Here is an 18,827-nt window from a genome sequence, read left to right as displayed (position 1 = left end):
GTAGAGGCTGGAGGTGAGGGGTTCAGGACTTTCTCTTTCTCTCTTTGTTGCGTGGGATGTGGTCAATGGTCGGACTCTCTCCTCGCCAAGCCTCAGCCATGAGAGGGACTTAAAGGACTCCTTTGACGGGCACTTTGTCGTTGTGAGCACACCATACAAGGGATGAATATGGTTTGCTGGGCTTACATAAGCTGAGTGCGGATGGCTGATGGCTCAGTTGGGCTACTCAAGAAGCTTACCTAAGCACCCTCTGCATATTTATCTGCGCCCAACTTTACTGCCAAGAAACCCAGCACCAACCAACCAACCAACCAAACGATGACTGCCAGCAGCAGCAGACACCAGATCGACTACAAGTTCCCAGACCCCACCGACCCACTCCAGTTCGCAAGCCGCCCCGAGCCAGACTCACTCATCGAATCCCCACACTCCTCCCCCAGGAACACCGCCCAGAGCGACACCGACTGGTCCATCCTATCCACCAACCCCAAACCACCACAATCAACACTACCACCATCATCATCATCATCATCATCATCAGCCCAAAACTATCACCAGGAAAACACCACCCAACCACCCCAGGAACCGCCGCCCGCAATGCCTGAAGACCAGCATAAATGCCAGCTGTGGATCGAAAACTTGCCGCCAGCTGCCAAGGAACCAGACGCCCCGATGATCGACAGCCTCACACAGACGGTCCTGCCCTCCACCACAAACCAGAAACCCGCCGATCCCAGCCAAGTAAGTCTCCAAAAACAAAAAAAACCCTTACACCCTCCTGACCCTGACCTCTTTCTTTGGACACAGAGTCTAGATTACAGTCAATACACCACTGATCTTGGCCCCAACGACAGCGCCTCCCAATGTGTCTACCACAGGCCGCCACCCCCACCACCACCACCAGCAGCAGCTACCCCCGCGCAGGCCGACCTGCCCGTCCCAGAACCCGATCGACATCCGGCAGCCCAGACGCCGGCCGCGGGCGGCGCCGCGGACTGTCCCCTGGACCCGGCCATGGACCTCTCCTCGTCCTATCTCACACCCGAGCTGCTCTTGTCAGCCGCGCCACCCAACCCCGCCCTTACGCCCTCCCCATCGGCGCCCAGGAGTGCCCCCGCGGATCCCGGCCCCCCAGCGCCCCGGCCGGCGTCTTCTCAACCCAGCCATGCAGCGTCCAAAGGCACCCCATCCCCCGCGATACCCCCCAAAACGTCGCCACCATCCGCGCCAGCGCAGGCCCCCCACACCCCCCCGCGTCACAGCCCCGCCAAAAGCCGCTTGGTCCTCTTCCTATTCATGTCTGCAGCATCTGTACTGGTCTATCGGCTCTATTCCTCGCGCCCGCAGAGCGCTCCCCTCAATCATCCGCTTGCTCGTGGGCCTGCTCCGACCGAGGACCTCTTCCGGGCCGCAATCATCAACGAGCCGCGCGTTGTTGAAGAGGACGATACTGCGCCCATCGTCCCCCACACCGAACCAGCCCAAGTCGTTCTACTTTCTCGCGACGAAACAGAGCCGGATGACGATCTCGGACTAGCATCTGTCCCCGATATCGACCAGCCGGAGAAGGACGATCCTTCACCCCTCGGAGCCCCGCCTATTGTCCCCGACACCGAGCCACACCAAGTCGTGCTACTTTCTCGCGACGAATCCGAGCCGGCTGACGATCTCCAATCTTCGTCTGCCCCCGATACCCATCAGCCTGTGCAGTCGGTCGAATCCCCTGCGGAGGAAGAATCACCCAATCCTGGTGTTGGTCCGCCTCCGACGCGTCTCGACGAGGCTGCCGCAACGGAAGACGAGAAGAACGGCACGGCCCAGCCCGTGTCACCGCCGCCTGACCGGCGTCTCCCGCCGCCCGACTACGTGTTCTGGACGCCGGTGTTCGCGCTCATCGGCACACTGCTGCTGCTCCCGCGCTGGATCTCCGGGCGGGAAGAGGCGGGTGCGGGCGAGCCTCTGAGCGTGGACGAGCTGCTCTCGAGTCTGGAGGAGCGCGCAGACCCGCCGGGCTCGTTCGGCGAGCTGCGCGCAAGCCTGGCCGCGATCGCCCGCGACGGCCCCGCGCTGGCCCGGCTGGCCCGGACCCTCAAGAGCCGGGCGCGCAAGCAAGGATGTCCGCCCGTCGAGCTCGGGCTCCTGGCCTGGACGGCCTCCGTGGCCGGGAACGAGCAGGCCGCGACGGACACGTGGGCCCGCTTCTGGGCCCTCCTCGGCGCGCCCTCCGCCTCCCCCACCGAGGCCCGCTGGCTGGCGCTCGTCGAGCAACTCGGACGCGCGTACAATGGACCTGTTAAGACCGAATTCGACGACGGCTCGTCCGTCGCCACTCTGAAGGCCTCGTCGCCGGCCCTCAAGCCTGACCCCGACGGCCCCACTCCCGACCTCCCCGCGCCCGACCCCCCGGCCCGTGCCCGCAAGAGCGCCAAACGCAAGGCCAGTCTGGGCCCGGCATCCCGCGCCGTCGAGGCCAAGCCCGCCCCGGAGGAGGAGAGCGCCCTGCGTCACTCCCGACGCAAGACCGTCCCCGCAGCCGCCCTCGTGCCCCAAGCACCCGCCCTGCCCCGGCCCAACACCCGCACATCCGCCCCGCTCGCCCCGATCACTAACTCCAGCTACCCCGGCGAGCCCCGGGATCCCCCTGCTGCTCCGCCGCCCACGGCACCGACACGGGCCGGACGACGGGACGGCCCGCCCGCGGTCCGGTCTAGCCCGCGGCTCCGGGACAAGGTCGAGCGCAAGCCTTGACTCGCCCCGCCCGCTCTTGCCGTCCTTTCCCCCTTTGTAACCTCCTTGCGCCCTTCTTCTTGCTTCCCCCAAAATATGTAGTCTGCCGATGTTTTCATGTTCTTTGCGTGGTTGTACGTCGTGTTGTGTTATGTAGGGCCGTGTTTGGCCGTGTCTTGTCTGCTGGGTTCGCTTGTCGGTGGTGGTGGGGACGGAGCGCAGTGCAAATTGTGCGCGATTTGCGCAGTCGTGGGGTGTGTGTGTGTCGAGATGAGTGGGGCATCTGTGCTTGGCTGGCCGATGTCAAATCAGCAATGGAGGGGTGTTCTTGGAGCAGAATTGCATTTCCAGATCGGGGGGTGCGTCAGAGTGTGTCTGCACATGATAAGGAGCGACAGACCCACCTGTCACAGCCAGATCCCCAGAAAGCCGTGAACCTCATGCGTCACTCCAACAACACCACTGCCGCCGACAACCAACCAGGCCCTCCACCCCCACACCAGCACCATCCACAACACAGACTAGCACCCGTCCGAATACTCTCTCCCCGCTACCATGGTGCGTCTCCCCCTCCGCTCTCCTGGCTGACTGCCCTGCTGATCTGTCTGGCTCGTGTGTGTGTGCGTGTGTGTTTAGGACAAAATCAAAGAGGTCCGTCGATCGGTCTTCAGGTTTTGACAATGAGATGCTTAGCTGAATCCGATCTCTTCTCAGAAATTGGCCACTCTCCGCGCCGAAGCTGATGCCGGTCAGGTCATGATCCGCTGCCTCTCCCACGCCCTAGAGAGAGAGAGAGAGATACTCCCTCCAGCTGACCAACATGACACTTTATTTTTATTTGGGGAGCAGCGATGGAGCGAGCGGAGACAGCGGAGGCGAAGTTCAAGAAGCTCGAGTTGGAGAGCACGATGAAGGACCAAGAGCTGGTCAGCCTGCAACACAAGGTCAGCACTCTAGAGACGGAGCTTGAGGCGGCCGAGAAGAAGATCTCGGACGCTAAGGTCCACAAGGAGGAGGAGGAGTCCAACAAGTCGACTAACGAAAACCTTAACCGCAAGATCGCCCTGCTCGAGTCCGAGTTAGACAACGCCGAGAAAAACTTGAGGGAAACCACGGATAAGTACATCCCTCCCCTCCTCCTCCTCGTGGCCAGAGACTTTTGCTGAGCGCGACAGGGTCGGTGTGCTGCAGACTCCGTCAGGTCGACGTCAAGGCCGAGCACTTCGAGCGCCAAGTCCAGCGCATCGAGTCCGAGCGAGACTCCTGGGAGAAGAAGTACGCCCCTCCTTTGTATCGCTCTTGCGCCCGGACGAGCGGGTTCTGACGCTGTTTGTGTGGGCCAGATGGGAAGAGACGCAGGAGAAGTACATTGCGTCCAAGCGAGAGCTCGAGGAGGTCGTCCAACAGATGGAGGCAAGTCCCCCCCCCCCCCCCTCTCTCTCCCTCCGAGATCCGTTTTGCTGACTCGGGATCGGACGCAACAGTCCCTATGATGTCCGCGCTCTCCTCCCCCGGTCCTGCGCATCGTATATTCTCACCACACGTATACGATGTAACCTTTCGTCGGCTTCTGCACCCTTGTAATCAAATCTGAATCACTCGATTGACGCTGCATCCCTCGCACACACACGGTGGACGGGCTCTTGTTCCTCCCACCCGTGCATATACAAACGGAGGCCCGCCGCTGCACAGAGCCCACACGCTTCTCCTGCTCCTGCGCCCGACCTGCCCGACCTCGGTCTCCAAGGCCGGCTGTCGTAGTGCTCCTAGCCTCGGCAACGGCTGATGTGGGGTGGGCGTCTCGGGCGCCGTCTGTCGGCCAGCCTGGTGCTTTCTTGCCCCATTCATACGGGGCGGCACAAGCACATGCTGCACAGGAAATCCAATCAACCTATCGGCAACTTCTCTCCCGTTCCCCGTGTATGTACATATGTGGGTGTGCAGTTGGACGGGGGCGGGAAGTGCGGCTTGAGAGGCTGCCCATTGGAATTCGCCGCTTTGGAGCGCTGGATGATGAGGGATGCACACCGGAAGAGGCTCATGATGCTCTCGTCCGGCAACGGATGCGCGGGACAATGTTTTTTGAGACGGCAGACTTGATTTGTGCTTGTGTTGGCTAAGGTTGACTATGTAGGATTGAGGGTGTGACTCCAAGGAGATGAATTTGATATGTATGGAATGCAAAGTGCAGTTGCGCGAGCTGGATGCACGCAGCGGCCACCACACTCGTGAGTGCCTTTGATCCGGAGGACATGCCGCCCAGCCACCACTGACCCCAAACACATCCAGCCCGAGCATGAAACGACCGCGCGGCCTGCGAGACCGACTGGCCCTGCTGCTCGCTCTGGGCGTCCCAGCACGAGCCGGCTCGCCTCCGATCACGGTCTCGATCCAAGCGACATGGCCGGAGCCGGCGATGGTAGTCCAAGTCCTGTGAGCCTGTCCTTCTGTGCGTGGCATGCCCCGGAGCTGACGAGCTTGCGGCCAGGGAATCGGTTGCGCTCGAGCGCCCCGGGCTGTTCTTCCCCTCGCTGGACGCGGCGTGCTCGGCCTGGGCGGAGACGGGGCCGGCGCCGCCGGCCACCGACCAGCAGACGTACGAGCATCTCGTCGGCCTCCTCCGCACCCCCGGCCTGCTCGACCGCCCCGCCGAGCTCGAGGCCCTCGCGTTCAGCATCGCCCTCAAGGAGGCCCACCCCGCCATCGAGGCCTTCCGCGCCTGGTACTCCTCCCTCCCCCCCACTCTCACCCGCCCTTCCGACGCCCATAATCACAGCTGTCAGAGCTGGGCACTCGTCGGCTCGGCCAGAGTCTGCGACTTCTCAAAGCTCTCCGAAATATTGGATTCCAACGATTTCTCTCAAACGTGAGTCTCGTGAGGCGATTCAGTGATTTCTATTTTCTATTTCTTAGCATAGAAACAGCAAACCAAAGGGAAGTCCTCCATTGGAGTGCAAAACACCAAGCTGATTGCTATCATTTCACAGAACCCATGCCCAGCCTCAAGTTCTTCCCTTCGACCATCAGCAGGGCCAGGCATCAGGAAAAACGCGCTTACCGACGGTGATCCTGTATGCCTCCCCGGACCCGCGCTCGTTTTGTCCCTTCCACCAAGTGCTGCACAAAGCATCCACGACGATCCCGGCGAAGGCCGCGTATATCTTCCGATGGATAATACCCTCTGCCCCAACGGCCGCCTCCAAGTCTTCAGCCAGTCTTTTGAGCGGATGGGGCGCCAGTCTAGATATCAAGAAGTCGGAATACTTGACGCTCGATGACCGCCCGGTGGAGTCCGCCTCCAGTGAGGACCCCGCGCAAGTAGTTCTCGATGGTCACCCCGCGGCAGCGACGGAGACGGCGCTCGATTCTTCGGAGCAGGCCAAGCTGAAGCCGTTGAAGGCGGCCGAGATCTTCGATATCGGCGCCAAGGCCACTCAGCACGTCCTTTCGTCGCCTTCCCCTCTGTCGGCTTTGCGGCGGCTGACGGAGGACTTCCCGCTGATTGCACACACGCTTGCGAACGAATGGGTGCCTGGAAGGATCTCTCGAGAGCTGCGCCTCGAGCTGAAAGAGAACATGGCCGAGGGCATCCCTCCCGGCCAGTCGGTGGTCTGGATGAACGGCCTGCAGCTCTCGCCTCTGGTCTCCCTGGAAAACCTCAACCTCTTCAAGCTCGTCGAGATCATGCGCAGCGAACGGCGCTGGATCACTGCTCTGACTGCCCTAGGCTTCACCTCCCGCCAAGCCCGCGCGCTGGTCGTCGACGAGAAGCTCAACGCGGCTATGAACCCCGAAGCGGTATCTGCTGCATCCGCTGGCGGCGAGATCGACGCCAGCGCGTTGGGCGCACGGTTCGATGCGAGTGACCGGCAAGAGGGCGGCGGGGCGATCCTCTGGTTCAACGACCTGGAAAAGGACGAGAGATATTCCATGTGGCCGACCACCCTGCGTGCAGTCAGCCCTTCCTCCCCAATTCTCATGTGCGTCTCCTCAGCCTCTGACAGCTACGCTCCTCTCGTAGATTCTGCGACCCACATTCCCCGGCCAATTGCACCCCATCGGCCGGAACATCATCAACGTCGTCCTCGGCCTCGACCTCACCCGGAGCCAAAACCTGCACAACCTCGGCCACGTCATCGAGGTCTTCATCTCGCGCAGCTTGCCCATCCGCTGGGGCTTCGTCCCCATCCCCACCAAGGACCCGGCCCAGGCAGGTCCGTCGACACCACAGACTCGTCTGCCCCGTTCTCTTCTGATATGTTGCGTCGCTTTGTAGAGCGAATGACGCGATGCTTTTGGGACTTGGTCGAGGCCTTGGGGCCGATCGAGACCCTGAGATTCGTCAAAGAGGTACGCCGGTCTGGCGTCGACCCGCTCGCGCGTGCCTCCTGCGTGGCTGACTTGGCCCCCGCCTTTTCCTCGCATTCAGTTCACAGCAGAGTTCGAGCCCGATGCGGGAACGGTGGATGTTGAGGACTTCCTTGCCAAGGCTAGCCAACGCGTCTCGGCCACAAATGGGTCCCCCGACGATGCCCCCTCTCAGGACGAGAAGTTCGCCGTCTGGCTCGCCAAGTCTCAGCTGTACTCGTCCAGACTGTCGCTGTGCTCGAACGACCACAGTCTTCCAGCCTGCATGATGATCAATGGGCGGTTCTTCCCCATGGAAGAGGTGAGAGCTCGGCACCTCTGGATCTCTCTCTCTCTCTGACAGACACGGCTTTCTCAACGCTTGATAAGTGTATTGCATCCGCCATTTTTTGCTGCCCAGAACTATCGCAGCCATTTGCAAGAGACGGCGACGCTCCATACGGGATTCATCCAGCATCAAGTGTACTTCAACTTGTTGAAAGACGATGCGGATGTGGCCGAGTACCTCTACGATCTTCCCTTAGTCCATCGTGCCCGGAACGACCTCGTGTTCCCCTCTGAGGCCCGACCCCTGCGGTTCGTCGACCTGGCCGAGACGCTTCGATCCACCGACGCCCTTGCAGCTAATGTCTTTTTCCACAACCATGGTCCGTGATCTCTTCCACCCACCCCTGGGCCCCTCTTTTCTATCTGACTCTCTCGTCGACTGGTGTAGATGCGCCTGGGGACGATGATGCGGCGCGCCCCATCGCATCCTTATGGGTCGTCGGAGATCTCGATTCCAGTGGCGGAATGGCGGCCGTTGCAGCCGCATTGGGCGTGCTGGTGCGCATCGTTTCCCTCGCAAGACTCCAAGTGCTGTGTTCTTTCTAATATCTGAGTGCAACAGATGAAGCCGTCCCCCGACGTATCTGTGCAAGTCTCCTTCGTCCATGTGTCTTCCGACGAGGCTGAGACATCCGCGGAGATATCGGCCGGCTTAGCGACACACATCACTGGCTCTGGCGACGAACCGGTCGCCGTCCAGGATCTGCTCGCCCAGCTGAGGCGTCATGGCCATCCAGTCGCCGCTCCAGACCCGCAGGGCACGTCCGCTGTCTCCGACCATGACACCGACGAGTTGGTCTTGAGAATCGTTCGCAGAAATCGGCTGCATCGCGCCCCCACAAAGAGCGCCGCATGGGTCGGCGCACAGCAGTTTGCAAGCGCCGTCCGCGCCCAAAGCGGTAGCATCGCGATCATCATCAACGGCCGGGTATGACTGCTCTTGTTTTTTTTTTTGGAGGGGGTGACGGTCCCGGATCTGCTGGCTGATTAGAGTGCGACTTTGGTTCGCCCTCTAGGTTTTGCAAGTCTCTTCTGGCACAAAGCTGCTCAGCGAAGATCTCGTGCTGCTTGTTGAGTACGAAGCCCAGCAGCGCATCACGCCGTTGGTGGAAGCGCTGAAGGGTCTGGACGAGTCAGTTGCCCCGTCCCATGCATCCAGCAAGCGTCTAATCAGCTGACTGTTTTCTCTTCGACCACAGATTTGAGTTCGGCCGACACCGAGCAAATGTGCCGATGATCATGGCCACGGTCGGGTATGTGTTGGTGGGCTCGAGCGACGACTCGTCTTCTCCCGCGGAGACCCGCTCGGACAAGCATCTCTCTCGCAACGGCCGCTATTCGTGAGTGTCAATCCCCTTCTCCAGGACGCCGGTCGTTGGTCTCAGTGCGGCTCGTGGCAGATCGTATCAACACGGTGACCATGCAAAGGCGTTGTTCGACTTCAGCGTCGTCCTGAATCCCGCTAGCGAGGCTGCTCAGCGATGGTCGGCGCTGCTGGAGGTACGGCTGATCGTCCGTCTTGAAGGCAAAGCAGATAACTAAGAATTGCTAGCTTTTTTTTTTTCGTAGACTTTATCGCACCGCTCGGATGTCGCGATCAAGGTTTGGTTCAATCCCTCTTTGGAGCTCACCGAGCTCCCAATCAAGCGCTTCTTCAGGACGGCCATCTCGAATTCTTTGGAGTTCGACAAGAACGGGTAGGTTTTTAATCGTGGATTGACTGGTGCCCTGAGCTCTCACGCATGCATCTTTTCTGTTGTGTCGAATTAGCCGAGTCGTCCCGGCGCTGGTCAGTTTCCAGGGCATCCCGACCGAAACACTGTTCACATTGGCAATAGACACCCCGCCGGCTTGGCTAGCACTTCCCCATGATTCGATCCATGACCTCGATAACATCATGCTTTCGGAGCTCCCGGCGGCTTACAGCTCTCAGGGAGTCGAGGCGATCTTCCAGCTGGAGCACATCATCTTGGCTGGCCACGCACGCGAGGTGCCCAGCGACATCCCGCCGAGGGGCCTGCAAATAGTGCTATCAGACCTGCTCAGAAATACCGAAGTCGACACGATTATCATGGCCAATGTCAGTGCAGAAATTCACCGTTCCCTTTCTATTGAGGTCTCTCAGACACACCCGTTGAATCCAAGTGAGGTTGCGGTTCGCAGCTAGGGTACTTCCAATTCAAGTCTGCGCCGGGGATCCATCGTCTGTCCATCCGTCCCGGACGCAGCCTGGAGCTGTATCAGTTCGAGAAGCCTGAGTCGGGCGGGCCGGATGCCGAGCCTTACCAGGCTTTATCCCTGGCCACCTTTAACGGCTTGACCATCTACCCTCGCGTCCGCAAACGCCCCGAGAAATCCGCCGAAAGCCTCATCCAGCCGCTCTCGACCTCCCCCACCTCTTCCCGAAAAGGCCCCGCGGGCGAGTTTTCCAAGCTCATGGGCCAGGTCAAAGATCTGTACGTCGTGTCCTCTCCAGGCTCGCGCATCTCGTCGTGTATCTCCGGAGATATGAACCAGCCTTTTTTTGGCTTTCGTTTAGAGCGACGGGGATGCTCAAGAGCCATGGACTCGATCTCGCCAACGGCACTTCGCGCTCAGTGATCAATGTGTTTACGGTTGCGTCGGGACTGCTGTACGAGGTCTGTGACGACCGCTCTCCTCTTCTCACTGCGTACAGCTGACCTCGAAGCCGATCTCCACAGCGTATGGCGTATCTGATGTGTGTCAGTGTGATGCGACACACCACGAGTCCGGTGAAATGTACTCTCTCTCTCCCCCTTTTCTTTCTCGAAAGAAATGGCATCTGATCTGGGACGATGTCTTTCGCAGTTTGGTTCATCTCGAACTTCCTCTCGCCTTCCTTCAAGCGCTTCATCCCTCACCTGGCCCGCGAGTATCGCTTCGATTACCAGCTGGTCACTTACCGCTGGCCCTCCTGGCTGCGTGCGCAGAAGGAGAAACAGCGCGTGATCTGGGGGTCCGTCTCCTCTCTCTCTTTATCGCCCCGCTTTTTCAATGAGCGACTGGCTCACCTTCGGTGCATCTTTTTTTGGCTAGTTATAAAATCCTCTTCTTGGACGTCCTTTTCCCCCTAGAGGTCGACCGGGTCATCTTTGTGGACTCCGATCAGGTCAGTCGAATCCACTCCCATAACTCTCGCGTTTCTGAACTGATCGGTGGTTTCTTCTTGGTTTTGTCTGTCTGTCTGCTAGATCGTCCGGACGGATTTGAAAGCGTTGGTCGACCTCGACTTGGGGGGAGCGCCCTATGCGTATGCGCCAATGTGCAATGACCGGAACGAGACCAAGGTTTGTTCTTCCCATTCCCTATTTAATTGAGGTGTGTTGACTGATCTGAATGAATCTTATCAGGGATTCCGATTCTGGGACACTGGATACTGGAAGGAGAGTCTCCAAGGCCGGCCGTATCACATCAGGTACCGTCCCATCTATCCGCCGTCGGTTGTTACTTTGTGTTGAGAAACTTCTGAGTGATCTTTCCTCGCTTTGAAAAGCGCGCTGTACGTCGTTGACTTGCGGGTCTTCCGAACCGTCGCTGCGGGCGACCAACTGCGTCAACACTATCAAGCCCTGTCTGCCGACCCTGGAAGCTTGGCTAATCTCGACCAAGACCTGCCCAACAACATGCAAGGAATCCTCCCCATAGTCAGTTTTGTTGCTGCCATTTGAAGAAAAGCCGTGTTTCCCTTTTTTTGAAGGCGTCGGCCATCTGTCTTTTTTTTTTTTTTCTTTATAGTTCACCTTGGATCAAAGTTGGCTGTGGTGTGAGACGTGGTGCTCGGACGAAGGCTTGAAGACGGCGAAGACGATAGGTGAAAGGCGCCCGCCTCCCCAGCGAGTCCAATCTGAGCTGATTCATAAATGCGATTTGTGTGCCCAGATCTATGCAACAACCCGTTGACGCACGAGCCCAAGCTGAAGCGGGCGCGTCGACTGATCCCGGAATGGGACGCCTACGACCAAGAAGTGGCGGGGTTGGCGAGCCGGGTGAAGAAGAATACGCACGGCGAGGACGACCCGGCGGCGATGATCACCGTCCAGGCCGGCCAGAAAATCGACGACGACGAGCGCGCATCCACTGCGCCTGCAGAAGAGGATGTCCTCCCGGATAGCCAACCGAGCAAGCATGGCTCTGCAGACGACCATCAACATTCGCCGGGTGGCCATGACGGTGGGGGCAGTAGGGATGAACTATGATCGCGTTCGAATGTGTTTATATGATCGCCATTTATCGTTCCTCCCTCTCTCTTCCAATCCCTCCCCCTTCCCCACTCTCTCTCTCTCTCTCTGTTTTTGTCAACATAGAAGCTGTTTGTTTGGTTCATGTCTCTTTTTTCACACCAAGAAATCAGTTTGTCTTTGCTCTGATACGTGGAAGGTGGATGGGTGGTTGTGTGGGACCCGAGAGGCGTGGCTTGGAGAAACAATCGGGCGGCTGAGTGTTTTGTCATTGCCATTAACATCACTCGGTGACGAAAGATGCGTGGGTACTCGGGGTTGGGGGATACTCATCCTCAGTGTTCCTGGATGAGATCACTACGCATGGCTATCCTTGTATGAGAGTTACTCTGGAACTCCTCCGGAAGTTTGGATTGGGCAAACCCTTCACACAAGGTGATCCCAATTTGAAACCCTTTTTTCAATGTTTGCCTGGCCGCAGATGCGCAGTGGTCCCCCGGGAGCCCCCCTCGAGCCCGGGCCCCCTCCAGCCCTGGCTTGACATCATCGACTTCTTCGATCCAACCACCTCTGCCCGACTGTCTCGAAAATCCAGCTTCAGCCCTCGACGCTTGAGAACCGGCAAATTATATGTAACCCGAGTTGGACATCTTCAACCTAGCAATCTTCTGACGGAGAGCCGGACGGACTCGTTAATATTGGTGGCTCAGCAGGATGGCCAGCTCCACCGACTTCGACATCGATCCATTCAAGGAAACGATATATCCTGAGCCCAGCCAGCCGGCCAGGAACAGCCCTTCCCCTCCCCGCGAGCCATCGCCGACCTACGAAGCCGGCCCCAGTAGCAGCTCGCCGACCCGGAGAGGCTCACTCCAACCCACCTCATCAAGCCCAACTACCCACTTCGTTCATGCCTACCAGGTCGAGCACCGCCCCAATCAACTCTCGCCCGCCTCCTCCATCAACACCCCCAAATCGCCAATCCCGCCCATCGCTGCTGTCACCACCCCCGGCCGCGGCGGTCGTCCAACCCTCAGGGATCTTAAGGACGTCGAAGAGATCAGGGTCAGCTCGATCTGTTCACATCCAGGCAGACCCTCACTGACACTTGCCAAAAAATCAGGTCACCGAGGCCATCAAAACCAGCGAGGGAGGTGCATCTTCGTACATCGCCTATGTCATTCAAAGTAGTGTCAGTCCTCCAGATCCAGCTCTTCCCCGTCCGCATACAAGTCCCTCCCCCCATCACATCCTCTTTCTCAAGGTCTGACTTGGCACCCCTTACGCGGATCAATAATGTCACCTTCGTAGCGCGGAACGTCGAGGCACAGGTACTCGGAATTCGAGTCTCTTCGATCGTCCCTTGTGGCCCTATATCCCGTCTTGATCGTTCCCCCCATTCCAGACAAACAAGTCAGCTTGATTTCCCACTTTTTCAATTTCCAACCAACCCCACGAAAATTAGTAATGTAATACTGACACGATTATTCATTATTCTCCTAGTCACTAGGTGATTATGCCTTTCATCCGAGCTCGATGGCCAAGACTAAAGAAGATCCGGTGACGGTTGCTCGTCGCAAACGGATGCTAGCCGTGTTCCTCAACCGCCTGATTCGACACCCCGTCTTGGGCCGCGAGCGAGTCCTGTGGCAGTTCCTAGCCCCGGATGTGTCGTGGTCTGAAGTCCTCCAGCAACCGCCGCTGACAAATCTGCCGAAGAATCCGTTGAAGGCGCCGGCTCACAACCCCGCGGACCCGGACCTCCAGGCACTCTTCTCCCACCTTCCCGTCCCCTCCTCGTCCTCAGTCCCGCTCCAAGACCCCGACCAACGCTTCCAAGACTCCGAAGTCTTCACACAAAAGTTCTCCTCCCATCTTACTAACAGTCTCGAGAAAATCAACCGTCGTCTCATGAAACGCTGGCAAGATTATGCCGTGGATCAGGCCGAACTCGGAGGCGTACTCAATGGCTTCGCTCTCGTCGAAGGGAGTATCGTCGGTGATGGTCAGCTTAGTACTCAGGAAACTGCCGAGGCCACTAGCACAGCCATCGAAAGAACAGGGCAAGCTATAGATGCCACCTATGTTTCTACAAACGCAATGGTGCACCACTTCAATCCTACACCCACCTTGTCTTCAATCCCCGCTGATACAGTGATTTCATTTTTGTTAGCTCCAAGACTGGGAATGTCAGTTCACAGAGCCGCTGCACGAATACGCGCAATTCTCGAATGTGATCAAGCACCTCTTACGCTTCCGCCACATGAAGCAAGCCCAATTCGAGATGGCGCGAGACATCTTGGATACGAAGCGACTAGTGCTGGAGGATCTGGAGCGGAGCGAGAGCGAGGCGCAGCGGCTCGAGAGCGCCCTGAGTCGGGTCCGCCAGCTCGACCTCGAACGATCCTCCAAGGAATCCGCCGATGACCCCGAGCCTAACTCGGCTACCTCCCATCTCATCGGCTCCTCCGGCCCCGCCCTCATCACTCCCATTCGTAAACCCGCTTCCACGGGATTCCTCGGCGCGCTTCGTCACTCGCTGAATGGAATTACTGATGTTGATCCCGAAAGCACGCGCAGAAATAGCATCGGGAAAAATAAAGACTATATCTCTAACGTCAGCCTTCTTCTTCGCGTCCATCCATTCACATAGATCATTCTTACTGATTCCGTCCCACCTTTTAATTGTCGTTGTAGCTCGAAGAAGGGCTTCGTGCGGCCGCGGCTGATCTCAGATATTGCTCACAAACTATCCAGGCTGATCTGGACCGATTCCAGCGCCAGAAAGTCGCCGATCTGAAGGAGATGTGTTTGGCTTTTGCGCGCCTACATATCGAGATCTCCAAAAAAGTTTGTCCCCTATCATCCGTTTCGTTTCGAATGAACGGGGTGAAAATTGACCGTGTTTGTGTGTGTGTGCGCGTAGAATTTGGAACAATGGGAGGCTGCAAAAGAGAATATCTCGAACGTCATGGTCTCCTCTCCTTCCACAAATCCCCATGAACAATAGTTTACTCGATCAGCCACCAAGAGCCAAGTAGTGCGCAAGCGGAAAAGAGAAGACTCCTCGTTGTGTGGTCGATTTACTTTTTTTCTTTGTGTCTGTATCTTGTGTCCACAGACGACGACTGATTGACTGGCAGGATGGAGACTCCACAATTCAGAAAAAAAGTTGTATAAACATTACTTCAATGGCTGGGTGTCAATTAATCATTACTACTTAGTAATCCTCCACGTGCATTGTCCATGATTCCCTTCAACACGAAAAAGGTGTGTATTTTAAGTTCTCTGCAAGTCCCGCCTCCGAGGCATCCTCGCACGCCGTGTTTTTTTTCCGCCCATCACGTACTTCCAATTTCGTTCAAGCATCATGTATTTATTCATTTTTTTGGGTGCGCATTCTCCCCCTGCCCGAAGCCCAGGACTTCTGACGTCTGGTTTCTGGAGTTTGGTCATCTTGTCGGCTTGAAATCAGGCCCTCGACTCTCCTGGATGTAAAGGCTCTGCACTCTCATTTCTTTGCGGATACGGGTGTGAAGGCTTGTCATTGTTTTCGCAGCTGCTGGCTTTTTCTCGAAATCTAAGGTGGATCAGGGCATATTGACCAAGGGTGTCTACAAAAAACTCCGTGCCAAAACCTACAGTGTTTTTGGTTCTTTTGATCAGCTTTGTCAAAGCAGAAGGTCCCAGCCCATGAAGCCAGGACAAGTATATACTACGGGGGATTTAGGCCATCCCCTTGAGCCATTTGTTTCAGCAGGGTAGGGTTTTACAAGCAAAAATCAGCAGTCACTATATGAAAAGTGATGGTTACAGCTTTGTTCATGCTTGGGCTCTACAACAACTCGACCACAATGTCTCATTTGTGTCTTTTAGGGGGTGGTACACACAACCAACTTTGCACACGACGGGTAGCTCATTGGACTCAAGGTGATGTCAGTGTCACCTTTAGTCAGAGTTCATTCTTCCTGGTGAGGATATTTGGGTGTGACCCAGCCCGTAAGTGAACATTATGAGCCAGGGCAGGTTGGCTTGTGAGCTGCCCTGAGGCCACATACGGATCATCCACATGAATGTCAAAAACATGGGAAAGTGAAGGGTGGTCAAGAACAAAATGCTTCATTGGAAAACAACCTTTCAAGCAGCCCCAAGAAAACTGGGTCTCGATCCCAGCCGGTTAGTGTTGTCCGTCGTTGTGGAACGCGATTCTGTAGGGATAAGGGTGCTTGGAAGTCGGCGGGGACGTTCCGGATCGGCAGAGAGGGCCCGAGGCTTGCCAGTCGTTGTCAGACGGTGACGGCTACGGATAGCTTGGGCTTGGTTGGACAAGACGCTGGACAAGAGGAAGCCGAAGTCTAATCCAACTTCTTTCAACTAAATAGAAACATAAATAACCAATGCTCAAAACTGGAACTGATATTGACTGGTGATAGAAAAGCGTGAAAGAGGGCTAACCATGCCTGCGTGCGTTCGAGTAACAGAAATCGATTCTTTGATCGTCCATTGATCCTCATCACCTTCGTATACTTGACGTCTGAAAATTTCGCCGAAAAAGTCGAGCTGATCAACGGCCCATTTGACGAACCCTGGGGGAGAAAGGAAGGCGTGAATGGGTTGGCAGGGTCTGAGTATGGAGGGGGGGATGACGCACCAGAGGCCAATCGGTTATCCCTGAAGGCGGTCATGTACCATTCACACGTATTCTTGACAAGGGTGAAAAGGACAAAGGAGGTTTGAGAGACCCAGAGGGCCAGATCACCCTCAAACTTGATCTGACCAATCTGTCGCCGGACGAGCTCGGAGCGCATGACGAGAAAGGCCTCCTTGGCACGCTCGACGGGCGCGGATGGGCCGGCGAGCCGGCCAAGCAGCGTGACCGTCCGGACCAAGTGGGCTTTCTTGACGCTCGTCTCGGCCAACTCGGCCAGCAATCGGTCGGCCAGGTCTTGTGCCCGGGCCTCGATGCGTCCCTCCAACGGACTCACAACCTCCCCTATCCCAGCCTCACCCGCGGCCCACTCGGTCACCATCTTACGGGCCAGCTCGACGTGCTCAATTGCCTTCTCGTACCGTCGACAGGCTATCCCTACAGACACCTCGTCTAGCAGATCACCGACCCGGCTGTACATCTTGTGTGTCCGGTCATCCTTTCCCAAGCCCAGCAGTTTCCCGGGAGGGAACTGGCTCGCGCCACCCTCCAAGCCTTGGGAGGACAGTAGGAGGCTGGCTCGAAACGGATGGTCAGAATTCTGTAAGTATAACAAAAAATAGATATGGGTGAGTTCCGCTCTTTCTGATGATCATCATCAGAGTCAAGATCGAGATTTCAGCAGTCTGACCGGAATGCCAATGTCCATAGTGCTCTGCTTCCGTTTCTTGCGAGCCATCTCTTCGGTTACTCTTCTGAAGGAGTCTAAAAGTTCTCTCTTTTCCTGAGGGCGATCGGTTCGCAGAATAACCTTTTCCTGATTGCGTTGGATCTGAAGTGCATTGGAAAGATCTATAGGGGGAGGTGGCAAAAATAAATTTGGATTCAAGATTTGATTTGACAATGCAATCAAACAAACCGGGGCCATCATCCAGACCGACGATCGAAATTTGGGCCAGATTGAAACATTTCTCGGCCATCAGCTTGGCTTTTCCGGTTCTTGAACGGCTTTGTTTCTGGACTGCGATCAGCAGGCTGTCGTCGAGTAAGAAGAGATGAACAGCCTGCTTGGGCTGGTATGTGATTGGGTTGAGCTCGACGAAGGACTTGGTCTCAGATAGGATATGTCGGCCGGGCTGGATCGGGAGGAACTTCTGTGAGCCTTCCACGCTCTCCCAGAGCGACTCGAGTTGGTTTCTGTAGAGAGCGTTCACGTCGGCAATGGAGTTCCTCGCCGCCTTCCGTTTCGACTCCCCCGCTGTCAAAGTAGACTAACCTTGAATCAGATCCCAGAGAAGCCCCAGTCCGATCCGGGATCCGGTTTCCTCAGCAGATTTCACTCACAAAGGCTGCTTTCGGCCATCGTACCCAGGCCCATATCCAGATCATTCGGTAGAGTTTTGAATTCCTCCAGAACAGACTTCAACTCCAACATTTCGTTTTCCAGCGTGGCAATTTCCTTACTGATTGCAACAAATGCCCCGTAGTTCCTGCAGAAAACAATGTGGCGTCAGTGGGTTACAAAGACGTACATGCGCTATGGGCCATAATGACGTGAATGAATCAAAGACATACTTGTAGGCGTTTTCTTGGAGTGATTGGTTGGTGGTCAGATGTGTGGCACGGAGTGAATCCTTGAATGCCTTCAGGGTTTCTGGCTCGGCGGCTCCTCCTCCTAAGGTGGCCAAGTGAATCATCATGACTAGAAAAAAAACGTCCCCGATCTTTAATTAGCAGGCGAAATATTGAGATAATGATTGTGAATGGTACTTCTGATGGGGCTGCACATTTTTCGGCGTCAAAGTCTCCTTGGGCCAAAGTTTCACTATCGATATTAATCAGGGGCGCTCCAGATGAGACTTGGTTTCTGACACGACCGGCGATCCGGTCATCGTTCCTGTGTCCACCAAAGCGACCGGGCATTGCTGGCATGGGCGGCATGGGTTGCGGGGTGCTTTTGGGCTGGGCATGGCCGTAAGAAACACTTTGTCGTTTGTTCAACAGGGCTTCGCCAATTTTACTCTTCTCGGTGGAACGCGCACCGCCAGGTCGATCGATCGGTATTCCCTTGCTCGTGTTTTCGGACGCAGGAAACCGATTAGGATGTCCTCCTTTGGCTGAAGGTCTCGGTCCTCCCGGGAGGCCATCAATCCCTGCCGCTGGCCGCGAAGGTTTGCGACCACCTTCAGTCGGGAGCGGACCCGATGATGCATCCTTCTCGCCATCGTAGTAGGTCGTCGGACGCTGGGTTCGCAGCGAAACGCCGGCATTGCCTGGCCGTCTGGGCGCTGGGGTAACGGGAACGTTCATCGTAAATCCTATTTGCACCATTTGTGGTGGGAAAAAAAAAATCAGGAATCCTGATCCAATAAAAGAAGAAGAGCCACTCACATACATATAGGTTTTGCTAATATCAGCACGGGATATTCCACGATGTCTTGATCGTCTCGTCAAACTTTTTACGTGTGATGGTGCAGCAGGGATACCACCTTCGGTGACCACGGGGGGCTGCAACGGACCTCAAAGAGGCCTCGAACCCCCGTGGTAGTGTTCTTCAT

The 18,827-nt window shown here is 56.8% G+C and overlaps 5 protein-coding genes across 5 annotated transcripts; 4 read left to right on the top strand and 1 right to left on the bottom strand.

Moving 5' to 3' along the window:
* Positions 1-318: 318 nt before the first annotated feature.
* PtA15_14A296 (uncharacterized protein) lies at positions 319-2,748 on the top strand (the record flags this gene model as incomplete). Its single annotated transcript, XM_053162996.1, has 2 exons — positions 319-741; positions 808-2,748. 2 exons carry the CDS (start codon positions 319-321, stop codon positions 2,746-2,748), a joined length of 2,364 nt encoding a protein of 787 aa, XP_053026967.1.
* Positions 2,749-3,282: 534 nt separating this feature from the next.
* On the top strand, positions 3,283-4,488 carry PtA15_14A295 (uncharacterized protein; the record flags this gene model as incomplete). The annotated part of the gene is made up of 7 exons (XM_053162995.1): positions 3,283-3,285; positions 3,421-3,475; positions 3,577-3,847; positions 3,919-4,002; positions 4,071-4,144; positions 4,212-4,279; positions 4,420-4,488. The coding sequence occupies 7 exons, from the start codon at positions 3,283-3,285 to the stop codon at positions 4,486-4,488; spliced, it is 624 nt and encodes a 207-aa protein (XP_053026966.1).
* A 535-nt stretch (positions 4,489-5,023) lies between these two features.
* Positions 5,024-11,639, top strand: PtA15_14A294 (uncharacterized protein; the record flags this gene model as incomplete). Its single annotated transcript, XM_053162994.1, has 24 exons — positions 5,024-5,160; positions 5,216-5,593; positions 5,715-6,681; positions 6,749-6,941; positions 7,004-7,077; positions 7,157-7,396; positions 7,496-7,742; positions 7,811-7,920; positions 7,985-8,350; positions 8,439-8,554; positions 8,622-8,762; positions 8,823-8,922; positions 8,992-9,119; positions 9,193-9,502; positions 9,586-9,878; positions 9,962-10,061; positions 10,125-10,182; positions 10,252-10,399; positions 10,480-10,552; positions 10,635-10,730; positions 10,794-10,858; positions 10,937-11,087; positions 11,179-11,254; positions 11,323-11,639. The coding sequence occupies 24 exons, from the start codon at positions 5,024-5,026 to the stop codon at positions 11,637-11,639; spliced, it is 4,884 nt and encodes a 1,627-aa protein (XP_053026965.1).
* Positions 11,640-12,335: 696 nt separating this feature from the next.
* PtA15_14A293 (uncharacterized protein) lies at positions 12,336-14,631 on the top strand (the record flags this gene model as incomplete). Its single annotated transcript, XM_053162993.1, has 7 exons — positions 12,336-12,686; positions 12,745-12,813; positions 12,933-13,034; positions 13,125-13,724; positions 13,795-14,238; positions 14,319-14,471; positions 14,548-14,631. The coding sequence occupies 7 exons, from the start codon at positions 12,336-12,338 to the stop codon at positions 14,629-14,631; spliced, it is 1,803 nt and encodes a 600-aa protein (XP_053026964.1).
* Positions 14,632-15,758: 1,127 nt separating this feature from the next.
* PtA15_14A292 (uncharacterized protein) lies at positions 15,759-18,579 on the bottom strand (the record flags this gene model as incomplete). The annotated part of the gene is made up of 8 exons (XM_053162992.1): positions 15,759-15,995; positions 16,077-16,207; positions 16,273-16,870; positions 16,961-17,121; positions 17,189-17,527; positions 17,614-17,759; positions 17,845-17,971; positions 18,057-18,579. 8 exons carry the CDS (start codon positions 18,577-18,579, stop codon positions 15,759-15,761), a joined length of 2,262 nt encoding a protein of 753 aa, XP_053026963.1.
* Between the last annotated feature and the right edge of the window lie 248 nt (positions 18,580-18,827).

The sequence above is a fragment of the Puccinia triticina genome, chromosome 14A, assembly GCF_026914185.1.
Source record: "Puccinia triticina chromosome 14A, complete sequence".
Classification (NCBI taxonomy): domain Eukaryota; kingdom Fungi; phylum Basidiomycota; class Pucciniomycetes; order Pucciniales; family Pucciniaceae; genus Puccinia; species Puccinia triticina.
This window is presented reverse-complemented; position numbering and strand designations above follow the sequence as displayed.